The sequence below is a fragment of the Venturia canescens genome, chromosome 2, assembly GCF_019457755.1.
Source record: "Venturia canescens isolate UGA chromosome 2, ASM1945775v1, whole genome shotgun sequence".
NCBI classification, from domain to species: domain Eukaryota; kingdom Metazoa; phylum Arthropoda; class Insecta; order Hymenoptera; family Ichneumonidae; genus Venturia; species Venturia canescens.
The window spans coordinates 1,702,828-1,716,799 of NC_057422.1; the positions used below are offsets into that span (position 1 = coordinate 1,702,828).

Genomic DNA, 13,972 nt, shown 5'->3' on the forward strand with positions numbered 1-13,972 from the left:
TGATTGTTGAGATAGATCAATTTATAATGATTACGCTTAAAATACTTTCGCAGTAAAGATCGTCAAGCAATTAACGTTGTTAACGGTACTGATGTTTGCAATGTTAGAGTCCAACGAAATGAACGAAAAAAACATTTGCAATTAACGAATTTTTGATTTCACGAAGTATTGATGCGAGTTGAAAAACTATGAATTGCAAACTTAGCGGGGAACGAAATTGTAGAATTACTGGAATTTTTCGAAGCTTTTTGAGATCATTTTGTTTGACTCCAACGTTGCAAACTCTAGCCTTATCGTTGTTATACTCGTGAACCCCAAACAAGTGTTTTTCTTTTTTCATTCCCAAGTGATTTTCACCGGTAACGAGACTCTCTCAAGACATCGTCGATATCTAAACATTATATTTTCTTATTGTCGTTTTTGGCTCTCCAAATTTGGGAGGATCCTAATTCATTAAATCCAAATCGTCGCACGGCAAGTCTGCCTGCCATAAGAGCCTGTGTATAACCCTTAAAAAAATGCGGTTTTCATTAATTGTTTTCTCGATAACTAGTCGGTAGATCCTATAATAATTCCGGGAGTAGATGCACGCTGTATATTTCTAGCATATTTTCAAATATCGACTCTTAACCCAAGACGATCACACCTCATGAGAATTCCGTGATGGTCACACGGGGTGTGTCACACCCCAAGCACTTTAGAGTGCTGTAGCATTTCGTAGAATTATTTTGGGGGCTCAACAAAAATTGAGAATATATTTCAAGCGTTTCTATATTATCGTATCCAAGAACGAAACGAAAATTTTAGTTTGAAGTATGTTTAAAAAATTCTTGAAAAAAAAATTCGTGAAAAAGCCTTTTTTCTTACAAAAAATTTTTTTGTTTTTTGATATATCAACAAAATTCAAGCATGGTCTGATTTGTGAAAGCATTCTCTTTCTGGCGAGTATAATAGTTTTTGTGGGTTTTTGAAGGAGCTAGACTAACGCACCGGAATTAGTCCCTGCTTCCTAAGCCTAAAGAGGAAGGTTCAATATCTAACTGTAGGTAGGGGTAACAGTGTCGGATTTGGGGATTTTCCAGGGAAAATTTCAGCTCGTAAATGGCCTGGAGTGTGTCACACTCCATGTGGCCGTCTTGGGTTAAAGTTGGAATTTTCGTATTCCATTCGCGCGATCCTCCTCAATACGACAATGGCAAGCGTCGTAATAAAAATGTTGAATTCCTGAGATCCATTGGTTGCAGGGTATTACACCTTTTTTTGAAAACTGTTTCAAAATATTCATGAGATCGTAATAAACCAGTGGAATTTTTATTTAAATTTTATAAGACCGAAAAGTGTCTTAAAAATTATTTTTTATTAATAATTTTCAATTTTCGCGTGTAAACGCTGGCCGCCATGCTGTTTCGGTTTGTGACGTCACTCCGTTAGTAAACAATACGATTGCGAAAGCCAAGTAACAAGATTTGTGAATATAATGAGTTAGAATAGCATATCATTGGTGTCTCGTGCCTGAATGCGATAATGAAAGTGTAAAAATGCCACACAAATGATGGATTCATCGCCACCATCAACATATTTATCATTGGTAGATTTGTACTTTTTCCTTTCACAAAACCGTCTTCCGTGATGCGATTTTAATAAAATTAATGATAAAAGTCCACAAACGTACATAATAACTTGTAAAATTTCAAAATAACACAGAGCGCACGATAGAATCTTTGAAAAATAGATGAAAAAGGACGATTTTTAAAATTGAATTATAACATTTACATTGCATTTTTATGAATAAACATTGACATTTCTCGTTTACTTTTTACGAAATCTATCATAAGCATGCATTTTTATAGATTTTTTTACATGGTTTAAAATACCCTATAGTGTAGTGTAGCCTGGAATGGAAGACGAAGAGCTTCTTCCAAAGCCGTTGGCTATTCCGGCAATGCGACGAAGATGAAGCTCCGAACAAGTGTACCGCGATTTTTGACCTTTCCCCTCGTCTTCGTTTCTAAGCTACAGTTTCGTTGAGAATGAAACTCTGTTGCGCGGTATTACCGTTAGGATGATGATACGGTGGCGCGAGAGAACGAACGGTTAAAATATATTCTCTCGTTGGTAGGAGTCATAACGCGAGAAAAGATTCGTGACATGGGTGAACCCTCGTTGGCGGTGTGTCCCGAGTGTATACGAGCGAGCGTTGTCTATCGAGGACGAAAGGAGACTCTCGGTCCTCGGTCCCACAACACACGAGGCGAACGGGCGCTGCCGCCGAGCGTTCCCTTCTCTCTTCTCCCAACATAAACATATCTATACGCGAGGCATTACCATGTGTGTTTATGTATAATTCACCGCGATGATGGTACATCGGTGCTGCTTCGCCTCGGAGGAGGCTGAAGTAACGGGGCGCGAGCGAGTAACGGGCCAAATTTAATGCCTCCCATCCTCTCAACCGTTTCGAGTTCGACCCCGAAAGTTTAACGTGTGGGGGGAGACAGGGGAGGCTCCGTGCCTCTTCCTATCGCCTTCATTTTCACGCGTAACCGCACGAGGGCTTCGCGCACTTTTCCATCAATTGACTCTTCAAAATTTCTATTTTAGAAATGAGGAACATTGTGCGCTACGCGAAACACGAAGAATTCCATTTTGTTTTTTCCTTTAGGTAAAAATATGAAAAAATTGAATTCGTTTTGCCCTGGTTTCCAATCAAGTACTTAGTACTTCTTGGCACACGCGGATGTAATCTGACCTGCAACATAGTTTCAGTATACTCGATCTCGATGGACTTTTGGGTATCGGTAGAAGCGTCGATTGCGACTGCTTCATGTTTTTTTCTTTTTGTGGAATTTTATTTACTTTTTTGTACGTTCCACGTAACGTGTAATCGAGAAAAAACTCTTCGCTCTCGGATATTTTGGTTTATTCTGGTGGAAAGATCGAGGAATTGACGTGGGGGTGGCTTGTTTTTCAATTAGAAGAATCGAATACGTCATATTCATATTTTCCACTCTTATCAGAACTTTGTTTGCTATTTTGTGCGTATTGCCTCAAGAAATACAGAAAAATTTTGACGAATTTAATGCTTCAATTGATTCAGCTGAAAAGATAGAAAAATTGGTATCCAGATAGACTTTTCTGGTGTTCTTGATACAGAAAAACAGCAACACATCGATTCGATGACGATCGAAATGAAAAAGTCGAGTTTATCTCTCAAAGCCGATGGGAGAATATTCGTTATCGAAGATTGCGAGATGATATTTTTCGTAGGCAAAAATAAATATGTACTGGATAGATTTTCAAAATTTGGACGCTAGTTACCACGTAGTTTAGCAGCAAATTAATTATCGAATGTCGACTTCTCTCTGACACCTGTCACTCCTGCACATGAAAGTCGTACACACATGAAAAGTTATGAATTTTTTCATCAGTTATATCCAAGATTTTACAATGAAAAATCGATCCTTGTATTTCGTGGATATTCGAGAATACATACGTATTTTAGTTTTTTAACCTTACCGTTGAAAATTGGTTGAAATATTTAAAAATATTTTATGAGAAATCGTTCGGATTACACGACGAATGGATTGGTAACGCTTGGCAACGCTGCATTATCTCAATATATGTTCAACGTCAGTTCGTCTTTTTGGTCATATTTCGTCGTTCGTTCGCTTCGCCACGTTTTTTTTGTCAGTTTTTACAAACGAACCATTTTTATCCCGGTAAACTTTTATATTTTTTCATTTTTCTTCAGTGAAATACTACTTCGACAGTAAACTCACTTAATAATCTATAAAATTTGTAAACAAAACTGACAGCGTGACATCAACAGCAGTGGCAGCTGTTGCACGATGCTAGTCAAGGTGAACTCTTCAAACCTTTTTTTTATAATAAAATTGTATTAAAATGTTGGTTCTCTACCGATTATATTTCTGAAATAATAAAACGATTATTTTCAAGTTTCGTTTCTTGAAATTTTCGAAAAATATAGTTGGTGGAAAGATCACGTGGCCGTTGCCCATCTACCTTAACGCATGCTGCTTCTAATTTGAAATCTGCTTCGTCATTCCATACTCGTGGAACGAATGCATCCGTGCGAAAAAAGCCAATTTATTGCGGACACAGTCGCGAGCCTTTGGTGGAATTACATTGAAAAATTGGGCTAATGAGCTCTGTGATTATCTTCGAGCGGTGCTCTGCCCGTCACTTCAAGTTTTTGTTCCCAATTTTATTTGATTAAGTAAATATTCAATGACAACGCGCTCGAAAAAAAATGTTCCACTTTTGGTCCCGTTTGATCCTGGATCCGGCATGAAAATTTGAAATTTTCGAGGTTTTTGTTGATGGAAATTCGGCTGGACGAAAACGGCGGTCCATTTCGACGGGAAGTGCTTTAAATATAGAGACTCAATGAGACTCTTTCCGAGTCGAGGAGCAAGAGCCATCTCTCGTCGATCTCGGTGGAACCGCGTCGAACCCCAACTACGAACGCGCGCGCGAGTCCACGACATCGACCGGGAAAACTCAGGAGCTTTTCCGAGCCCGAAGATTCCTGTATTTTTGCAACGATCTATCGTCGCGCAGGCAAAATGGTTACGAGATTTTTTTCCCCGGTGAAATTAGCTTCTCTCGAATCTACGTGAACCGTTTAAAAACGGGCGAACACATTCCGCACATTAATCGAGGCCCAATAAATTTCATTCGATCTCGATAAAACTCAACTTTTGACGAAACTCCAAAAAATAGTTAGAGTGCCGAGCGCAAATATTGATTTTTATTCGGGAGATAAAACTGTTTCAATCGAGCTAGAATTGCGAACACTTGACTATTTTTTTAGACGAATGCCCGATAACTCAAAGCGACTCGAAAAAGTCGAGTGTGAACAGCCGGATCGCGTGTGCATGGCGAAAAAAAAATGGAATTTATTCGATCGAGAGAGGATCTTAACCAAAAAATATATCTGCGTCGTAGAAAATTTATTAAGCTATTGATAGCGAACGAATTTTATTTGATCCACAGAAACTGTCACTTGAGCTAATACTTTTATTTATATTCTGTAATACAGATAAGACGAAATTACCGAGGTGAAATATCACGAAAACGAGATAAGAGAGTTCTCAAAATTCAGAGACTCCCACAGAAAAAAAATAGGTTCAAATAACTCAACAAACGTTATTTATTAATTATTGAAATTGCTTCGTATATCCAAAGTTACATAATATAAGAAAGGCTATGTTTCGTCATCGGCTCTTCGGAGAATGAAACTAAAAGTCGAGACGAGAAGGTAACTGAGAAGACAATTCATAAAAATAAGTGACCAAGTTAGAATAATAATAAAGAGGTTGAGGAACGCTTTAAATGGTTTTATCTCTTCGTTGGTTCTGGGAGAGGGAACGTCGACCGGTGATTCCCTGCGTGCCTGTTGTCATCACGCAATGTCACTCTCGATGTTTTCTCCGACATTTCGTTCGTTACGTTTCTTTCGTTTTCGCTGCAATTTCTTGCTGCGATGCCGTCCCGAGATAGCGCATAGCATTCAAGTTCGCATTGCTGCTTACGCACTGGAAACGTGTGAGAAAAAAAATCATGCAGCGATGCATGGTCGATGAATAAATATGAGAAGACGTCACGAGGCTTCGATTCCGATTGGTTCATCAGTTGTGACGTATTGTTCTGTTGACTCTGATCGATCAAGAGTGTTCGAGCTCGCGCACGAGTTCTTCAAAATTGAGTCATCGGACTCTGCCACTGATGGGCCCGTTAATTAAGGTACTCTTTTCACGAACCCGAATATTCTACAAATAACTGATTTTAAATAACAGCAAAGTAAAAGTGCATGCGAATGGATTGGCTAAATTTAAGGTCAGGTTATCCGAACGTTTAAGGTAACTCCTGTACTGCGTGCTAGTCAAACGAGTGCTAAATTTTCGAAACGCTTTTAGACCGAGCTCAACGTACCGATTAAACTTATTTTTAGTAGACGTGCATTGAAGCATATTTGATTAACGTGAAAAAATATGAAAAATTATAGTTTTGCAAAAAAGTCAACTGATAAATGCAAATTTGTATGATGACACCTTTTCACAGGTATTTTTCAAAGAATTACCTGCATTTTTTAACCGATTTTATTACAAGTTCATTTTGTTCCTCAACTGATCCTCTACGAATTCACCACGTAGATTTTCCTTTAAACTCATTCCTTCAGAAATTATTGATGAAAAAGTTATTTCACTTAGCGAACTATTAGCTGCAACAGTGAAACGATCAAGTGAAAAAAACGACATGGTGGATTCGTAGAGAACTAGTTAAAGATCAAAATGAGACTTGTTGCAATAAAATCGCAGACAATTCTTTGAAAAATACCGGTGAAAATGTGTCATCCTGGAAATTGCAACACTGTCGATTTTCATATTTTTACATGTTAAGGTCATTCTATCGCCAGGCTTAGTTCATAAGATTTTTAACCCTCCGTTGACACACATGGGTCTGTGGTGTCCGGTCTGTTTCTGAATTTCTCATTCTTTGTATCATTTTTCATTGAATAAAAATAATAAAGATTAATTTTTTTCCATTTCCTTACGCATGTTCTCTTTCTATAGATATCAAACTACATTTTTGAATTTTTTCAGATTTTTTAAACGAATTTAGGTATGGCAAAACATAGTATGAAACTGCTGACCCATGTGTGTTTAGGGAGGTGCGGGAAAAATATGTGTGTCAACGGAGGGTTAAAAAAAATTTTTATGCCGTACCTTTAATAAAGGGCTGTGTAAAATTTCAGGGTCGGTTATCGACCTAATTTCAGAGAAATTAATTATTAAAATTGGTGGTTTTCGTGAAGGAATTTAAAAACAGCATACAAAAACCTAACTTCCGGTTGCTACAAAAGGGTATATTTGCCTAGAAATCCATAAAAGTCTGGAAAAAAACTGCAATTCGTATAATTAACACTTGTAGTAATCTAATACTCCCAAAAAAAGTTGCCCTTATCGGCCTATTTTTTACGGAATATTAAGTTTAATTTGAACTTCCGGCATTGGATTTCCTACGACTCGCTATGATTAAGAGACATGACAGTAAGGTATCAGCTGAGTGTAGTCCTAACCTCAATTTGACAGATCAGCAGAAAAGAGGTTAAACACTCACGAGTGGTTGAGTAAAAAAAGACAGAGAGAACCGGCGTTGCCAAACGTAAACCTGGGGATACTACGCGAATCGTTGGACTAATTTTTTTTAATTTTTATAATTCAGTACGAACATTCATTTAAAGGATTACATATGGAAAATTTTACTTATAAGAAATAATATTTTTTCCATATGTCAATAATATTAATTACTATAAGTCTCAACTATTAGCAGTGGTATGACTAGACCGAAGCGATAGAATTACCTTAAGTTGATCTATCACTTGTTCAGTCGGTAAAAATCCTGTTGCACGGTTTATTCCGAGTAGCTTGATGTTTGAAAGAAAATATGAGTTACACGCTATTCTCATTTTATTAGAGAACAAGGTGTAACCTTTATTTTTCTCAAAAATCAAGGGTGTCCAAGTAAACCGTGCAACCATTTTGCAGTTATCTCTCTCGCACTTGTGCCAGTGATAGATCACCTTAAGAAGATATGCTATAACACAAGTCCACTAACAATACATTTAATCGGTACGTTAAACTTGGTCAAAAAGCGTTTTGAAGATTTAGTGCTCATTTGACAAGCATGCAGTATTGTATAGTCACCTTAATAAAGAATTGAAACTTGAAAAATGGTAAAATTTATAATACGGGAGCTTGTGGAGATTTTATCATCGCCACTTTTTTTCTTTTCAATACTTCATATACTAAACAATTCTAAATTCTTGATACAAATTGTCTCATAGATAGAACAAAATTTAAGGAATGCATAGCGACGTTAAAAATAAAGGGTTACCGAACCCTAAAAAGAGGTATTGATGATAGAAATTGGAAAAATGGCAGAAGCAGAAGCTTCTCCTATCTAAACGCTCAGAGGTTAGGAATCAGTGAAAATTCCGAGTGCCCCAATTTGCGCCACCAAAAAATGCAGTAATGCAAAAGAAATACCTTAAAAGCGAAATTTCCTTTGTTCCTGTCTCCGTTTGGTTTCAAGGCGAAACGCGTTTGGCCCACGTGGAAAAGTACAGTAGAATCTCTGTTTTTCACCACCCCGATTTTTTACCATTTTCCTTTGCCCCCGCCAATGTCGTTTGGCTAGGGGAATAGTATTAATAGTCGTTTATCCCTACCATAGTCCTTCATCAACGTGTGTCGGCCACGCCGCAGTCGGTACTGATACGCGCGGTTTTGGGTATGTGCGGTACGTATAACCTCAAAACGCGCCAGAACTTTTAGGTTAGTTTATATTTTTTCAGCCGCGCAGCGCTACAGTTACGCGCATGTTTCTAATGTTTCGGCCCTTTCCTGCAACGTCTCAAGCCACACCTCCCAACCGATCTCGATCTTTTACGAGTCTTCTCCGCAGGTGGTAAAAAATAGAGGTTTTACTGTAAACGAAAGATTTTGTTGTTCCAAAGACAATCGAACGTTGCCTGTTGTGACGATAATCTAATAAATAAACGAGGCTCGAAGCACGATTTAATCTGTCGAGAAGTCTATATCTCTCCGTCGCGGTTTTTGTTGAGCACGAATTGAAATACGTACCAAGAAATACTTGTGGTTGATAAAGCACGTTTTTTTTTTCAATGCCGAGATCGCGATGGTTCTGGTTACTCTTTGTACAGAACGCAGTCACATTGAAACGAGGACACCAAAAACATTCTATTAAAAAGTTAAAAGCTGCATATCGTTATTTAAGGTTGACCTATCGCAAACTTCATTATTAGATACAAACGTGATATTTGTTTATTTCATAGTTAAAGTGCGCAGGAAAATGCCTGCAAAATTTTTGAGCGCATCATCGACTAATTATAACAATAATTAATCGATAAAATTTCGAAATTTAACGCACAGCTTGTGAAGACCGCACTCCAACGGAGACTTAAGATGATGGATCACTCGGTAATCACAACCATGAGTGCGAGAGACATAGCTGCAAATTTTGCAAAGGAAATTTTTCCACATCGTTCGTCTGATCGAAAAAATAAAAATGTCATCGGATTTTTGCGATCGTGCTGCGTACGATGACATTTTTATTATTTTAATCAGACGAACGATGTCAAAGAGTTTCAATTTAAAAAATTCGAGGTGTGATTACCGACTGATCCATCATCTTAAGCCATGAATAACTAATTTTCCCGATTAGATATGTTTTAAAAAAGAATTCTCAAATGTTAAAAAAATGATAAGGATCATTTTTTAATAAAAAAAAACGAAGTTTGCCGAAAAAATAAAATAAAAATCTTCGATTTAATCGAGTAATTACGTGGTTTGTCGTCATCCTCTACTACTACCGCTCTGGCTGCGTAAAGGTGGCATCGCCGCATAACCTCGGATAACACGGAATGGATTCGAATATGTGAACTCTCAAACTGTATTCATTGAATAGTCGAATTGAGGGTTCTTATCCGAGAAACAGAATGCTAGGAAAAATAAATTTGTTTGAAGACAATGTTTCTGGTCAAGCCGAACATTGTGTCGATTCATGGTCAAATATAACCTCCTCGCACACAGGGATAGTAATACTAATAAAATAATATATAAATCCATCATCTATAGTTAATTTAAAGTTTTAAAAATAATAAGGTGTCTCTTGACTAGCTGTTGCGATAGGTCAACCAAACGAGACACGAATTAATTATTCAGCGATTTCTTGCTCTTCGAGGGGGGTGCGGAACACTTCGAGCGAGTGGGATTTATCCTCGTTTTTCAAAGATAGCATCATCTTTATCACTGCAAGTCAGCGAAGATTTATCGGCAAATTTTTCGTGATTCACCACTTGCTGTATATGCCGTTTGCAGAATATGGGCGCTCTTTCGTGGAAATCACGTTCGAGCCGCTGCCGCGACTCGAGATAAAAAATTGATGTTTCATCCGTTTTCGCATCACCGAATCAGACGCTTCGTTGTAGTTGATGAAATTTCACAGAAAAACATCGAATTCAATGGAGTTCAAACGGCTCATCGTTCGCTTTCAACGCGCTCGTTTACATATGGATTGTTTTGTAGTCGTTCAATGAATATTATTTACTCGGGGCCACAAAAAAAGCCGCCTTTTTTGTATCTGAAAGTTGGCTCGATGTAGAAAAAAATAATAAGCACGAAAACACACTCGTCGGATGTTGAACGCGATGGAAAAATGAATTTCATTTGTGGTGTCGTACAAAACAACGATAACGTCTCCTCTTTACTAATCGATTCTGTCACCACTTGTAAACGCAATGACGAAACTTTACGTATTTTGATATCGATGATGAGTGCGATGAAGCGCCAAACGCGTCGAAAAATTCTCAATCTTATCCGCGTCTCAAGTCTTTGTCGCAACGAGAGAAATATGTCGATCTCTGATCGCGTTTCGAAAGAGAGGGGCAAGGTTTATGGAAAAAAACAGTTCGAGAATATCGATGAAAACATCTCAATTTTATTGAAATTTCTTTTTTTTTTTTCATTTCGGCAGTTGAGGTGTGAAAATATGTCAAATTTTGATTTCCCGAACGATTGACACGTTTCACCGAAAAAAATAACTTACCGAGTTCCGAGGACGTTGAGCATCGAGCGATCTACGCTGTCGTTTGTGTCTTATAAAACATGGTAAAACGTCTTCTTCGAGTCCACAAATGTTTGTGAAACTTTTGAGGATTATGATTTCAGGTGACAAGGCGAAGATATGAGAGGTAAAAAGGCATTAAAACGTGATTATAAAGAGACTATTTTGATGGAGCAGATTGTCGTGAACAAAGGCATTCCTCGATTCCTCGAGTATTTGGCGAATAAAATAGGTTTTTCGTTATTGCGAGAGTTGCGGATGCGTGAACGCATTCGAGCCTCACGAGGGACCCGCTCGCCTTATCTCTCTCACGCTTACGGAGGCTCGCCCGCGTGTGCCCGTCGCTGTTAAAAAGAGCGCCACTATCGTACGCGGAGAGCAGTGGTGGGAGAGCGGCCGATGCCGCGCGCAGGAGCGGGGAGGGTGTCGCGAGGAGGCGCGCGCGGCGCTTGCAGAAAAAAAAGTACCAAGCTCGAGGAGTGGGGCGAGGGATTGCCCGCGCCCGCGAGTGTGTGTGGAAGTGGGATAGGAAACGGCAGAGGAGAAGGATCGGCGAGAACGAAGATCGGCTCGGGTATATACCGGTACACTATTCTCGTAAGAGAACAAAACCACGCGGTATCGTGACCAAGATACACGACTTTGTTGTCCAAGTTATTACTATACCGAGCTTCGATATCGGAAAAACATCAGGTTTATAAAAAAACAACAATCGGAGGGTTTTTGAAAGAGCGTTTACGGGTGTAACCTCCGTTTCGCTGGACACGAACGCAAATAAAAGAAAAAAGGACGTTTATTATCCTCTATTTTGTTTTGTGTGCCAGTGTGTGCGGTGGTACTTGCGCGCGGGCGCGTCTTGTCACGATCGATACGAAACGCGTGCTTTCCCCGCGAAACACACGCTCCTGAGGATATACAACAAAGTTGAGATCCTACCGAGTTGTGCCTGAAAAAGCAAACTTGAATCTTGACCAATGAGCCAAGAAACGCTTCAAAAGCGTTCGTGAAATTGCGTAATCGAATAATTGAAATAAAATAATTGTACGTGCAAAAAAAAAAGTTGCGCCGAGTGAAGAGGAAAAATTGCATCTTGAACGTCTCTCGGCGTCTTGAGAAAAAACCACGTGGATAAAAGTGTCGACACTCGAGGGGGTTCGTGGTTCGATGAGACACTCGTGAGTAAGAGATTTCTTGGTATTTATACGGAGACGAGAAAGATCATTCGACGTCGAAGGATAAAACCGGTGACGGAGTACCTTGAAGAATGCTAATAAAATCGTGTTCTTCAATTGTAATACGGCGTGCCCCTTCGTACGAATTAGGCAAAAGTGCAACGATTGACAGTTATACGAACAATAAATTCGGCGAGGAACGTCGTCGTTTCGAGTGCAGTCGTAAGCGAGTGAAGCGGGAACGCGGCAATCTGCCGTCGCGGCGCTGCGTTCGCGCGGCGAGGCACTGAACATATATATTCTCATGTATATATATCCTGTCTTCGCGTACGCGTACACAAGCGAGTAGGATCGCACAGTAGATCTCCTAAAAGCGTGCGTCCATGGGAGCGAGTAGATTGACAATAACCGCGTTGTTGAAATAATCAAGTGAAAAGTTATATTTTTCAACGTAACAACGAATTACGGAGACTCGAATATCGTCAGAGACAATGGATTCTTTAACCTCACCGAGAAATGCACTAATTTTGCCGAGTTAGAAAAACGTTTGTGGAAAAACGCGTGGTTCACGTGTGTGTCGTGTATTTCGTTTAAACGTGTGTGAGTGTGCGCAGTAAGGGGTGACAGAGAGCACTAGTAGTATACATCGGCATACATCGTGTCGCATGCGTGCGCGTGTTCGGTGCGAGAAAGCGCAGCAGTAGCGGCACCAACCGCCACCAGAAGAGTCTTGCGAATAAAAAAATAAAAAGCAAAAAAGAAAATTAAAAGCAGCATCGGAGCGCCGCAGCATCGTGGTTGCGTGATCGCCGCGACGCATCGCGCGATTATAACCCGCTTCTCCTCGTCGTTTCTCCCGCGAATTTTCGTCCCTTTTCTTTCCCTCCTTTTTTCCCGTCCATTCGAGAATCTCCAGCCTCGAAACGGGACCGAGAGCGCCTATTGAAAAAGAACCTTCCTGCGATATCTTTCAGCGAAATTTTTCGTCGCCACCGGAAGTACGAAGAGAGATCAAAATCTCGCGTTTGTTTAGTGCCCTCACGAAATTTTTTTGGATATCGACGAGAACAGAGTTCTCTATTTTATTTTCAAGTGTCATTTTTCGTATATAATACATCATTATGGACGAACAAGGGAGTGTAAACGTACTGGAATTTCGGATTCCCGTCCTCGTGGTGATAACGTCCCTCGTTGGGGCAGTCGCTTTCTTACTCAGCTATATTGCCGGTCTTTTTCCGGGACGAAGTAGAGATGTCGACTCTAACGAGGGTAAGCGGTGTTCTGTTTATCTCTTTGTGAAATAATAACGAAAAATTACTTTTTTTTTGTTTTTTTCTTTTTATGACACACGCGATGCTTCTCGCTATACGCATGCGTTTTTACCGTCGTGTCGATAAAAATTGAAAAATATCGGTGTGCAACCAATTGACGAAGAAAACGTGCGTGCTCTATCAATCTGTTCTCTGTTTTTCTTTCTTTTTGCGACTATCGCGTATACATACGAAGTAATTGGTACCTGCGCGTGTCAGATGTCCGTGAATTTTATGAAGATGCGCTCGCGCAAAAGTTCATCGCTTTGCTTTTGTGTTGCTCGTATATTCACGAAATAAAAGCGTCGGAGATCGCCTCGTTGCAATTTACCAGAAAACTTTTCTTCCCCAATTCATCAATTACCCTCGAACGATAAAAATATATTATCGATCGTATTAATTTGAAAAAAAGTTACGAGTACACTCGATCACAGTGCAGTCGATCATTTCAAAATTGGAAGCTTTTAGCTTCACCTTTTTCACGCTACTAAAAAGACGAAAGTTTTGTTTTCTGAATTATTGAACTCAAACCAAAAGACAAAAGTGAGATTTTTTATTCTCTTGTCAACTGTTTGAATCATTTAAAAAAATTTGTTTCATCATTCGTGCTAAACCCGAGTTCCAGGTTGTTTTTTTGTATTTTTTTCATAAATTCACAATTCATACGAGTCCGAAGTTCTGATCTTTAGAAAAATTGTTAAACCAAGACAACGAATTCGTTCTGAATCGCGCTAAATTCGTTTACTCTCAGGAATGTTCAATGTTCCAAGAAAGTCTGCGTGGAAAAACAAAATCTGAAGAAAAGGTAGAAACACGAATGAT

The 13,972-nt window shown here is 39.2% G+C and overlaps 1 protein-coding gene across 2 annotated transcripts in view; it reads left to right on the top strand.

The window, feature by feature from the left end:
• LOC122406813 (A-agglutinin anchorage subunit-like) overlaps nt 1–13,972 on the top strand; it is a 53,065-nt gene that overhangs the window by 4,995 nt on the left and 34,098 nt on the right. The window contains exon 1 of one of the 2 annotated variants that reach the window (XM_043412552.1): nt 11,179–13,109. The exons of the other annotated variant lie outside the window; for it this stretch is intronic. Coding sequence (XP_043268487.1) covers nt 12,962–13,109 — 148 coding nt within the window. The 5' untranslated portion in view covers nt 11,179–12,961. Of the gene's footprint in view, nt 1–11,178; nt 13,110–13,972 lie in introns of those variants that run through there. 2 annotated transcript variants of the gene reach the window in all.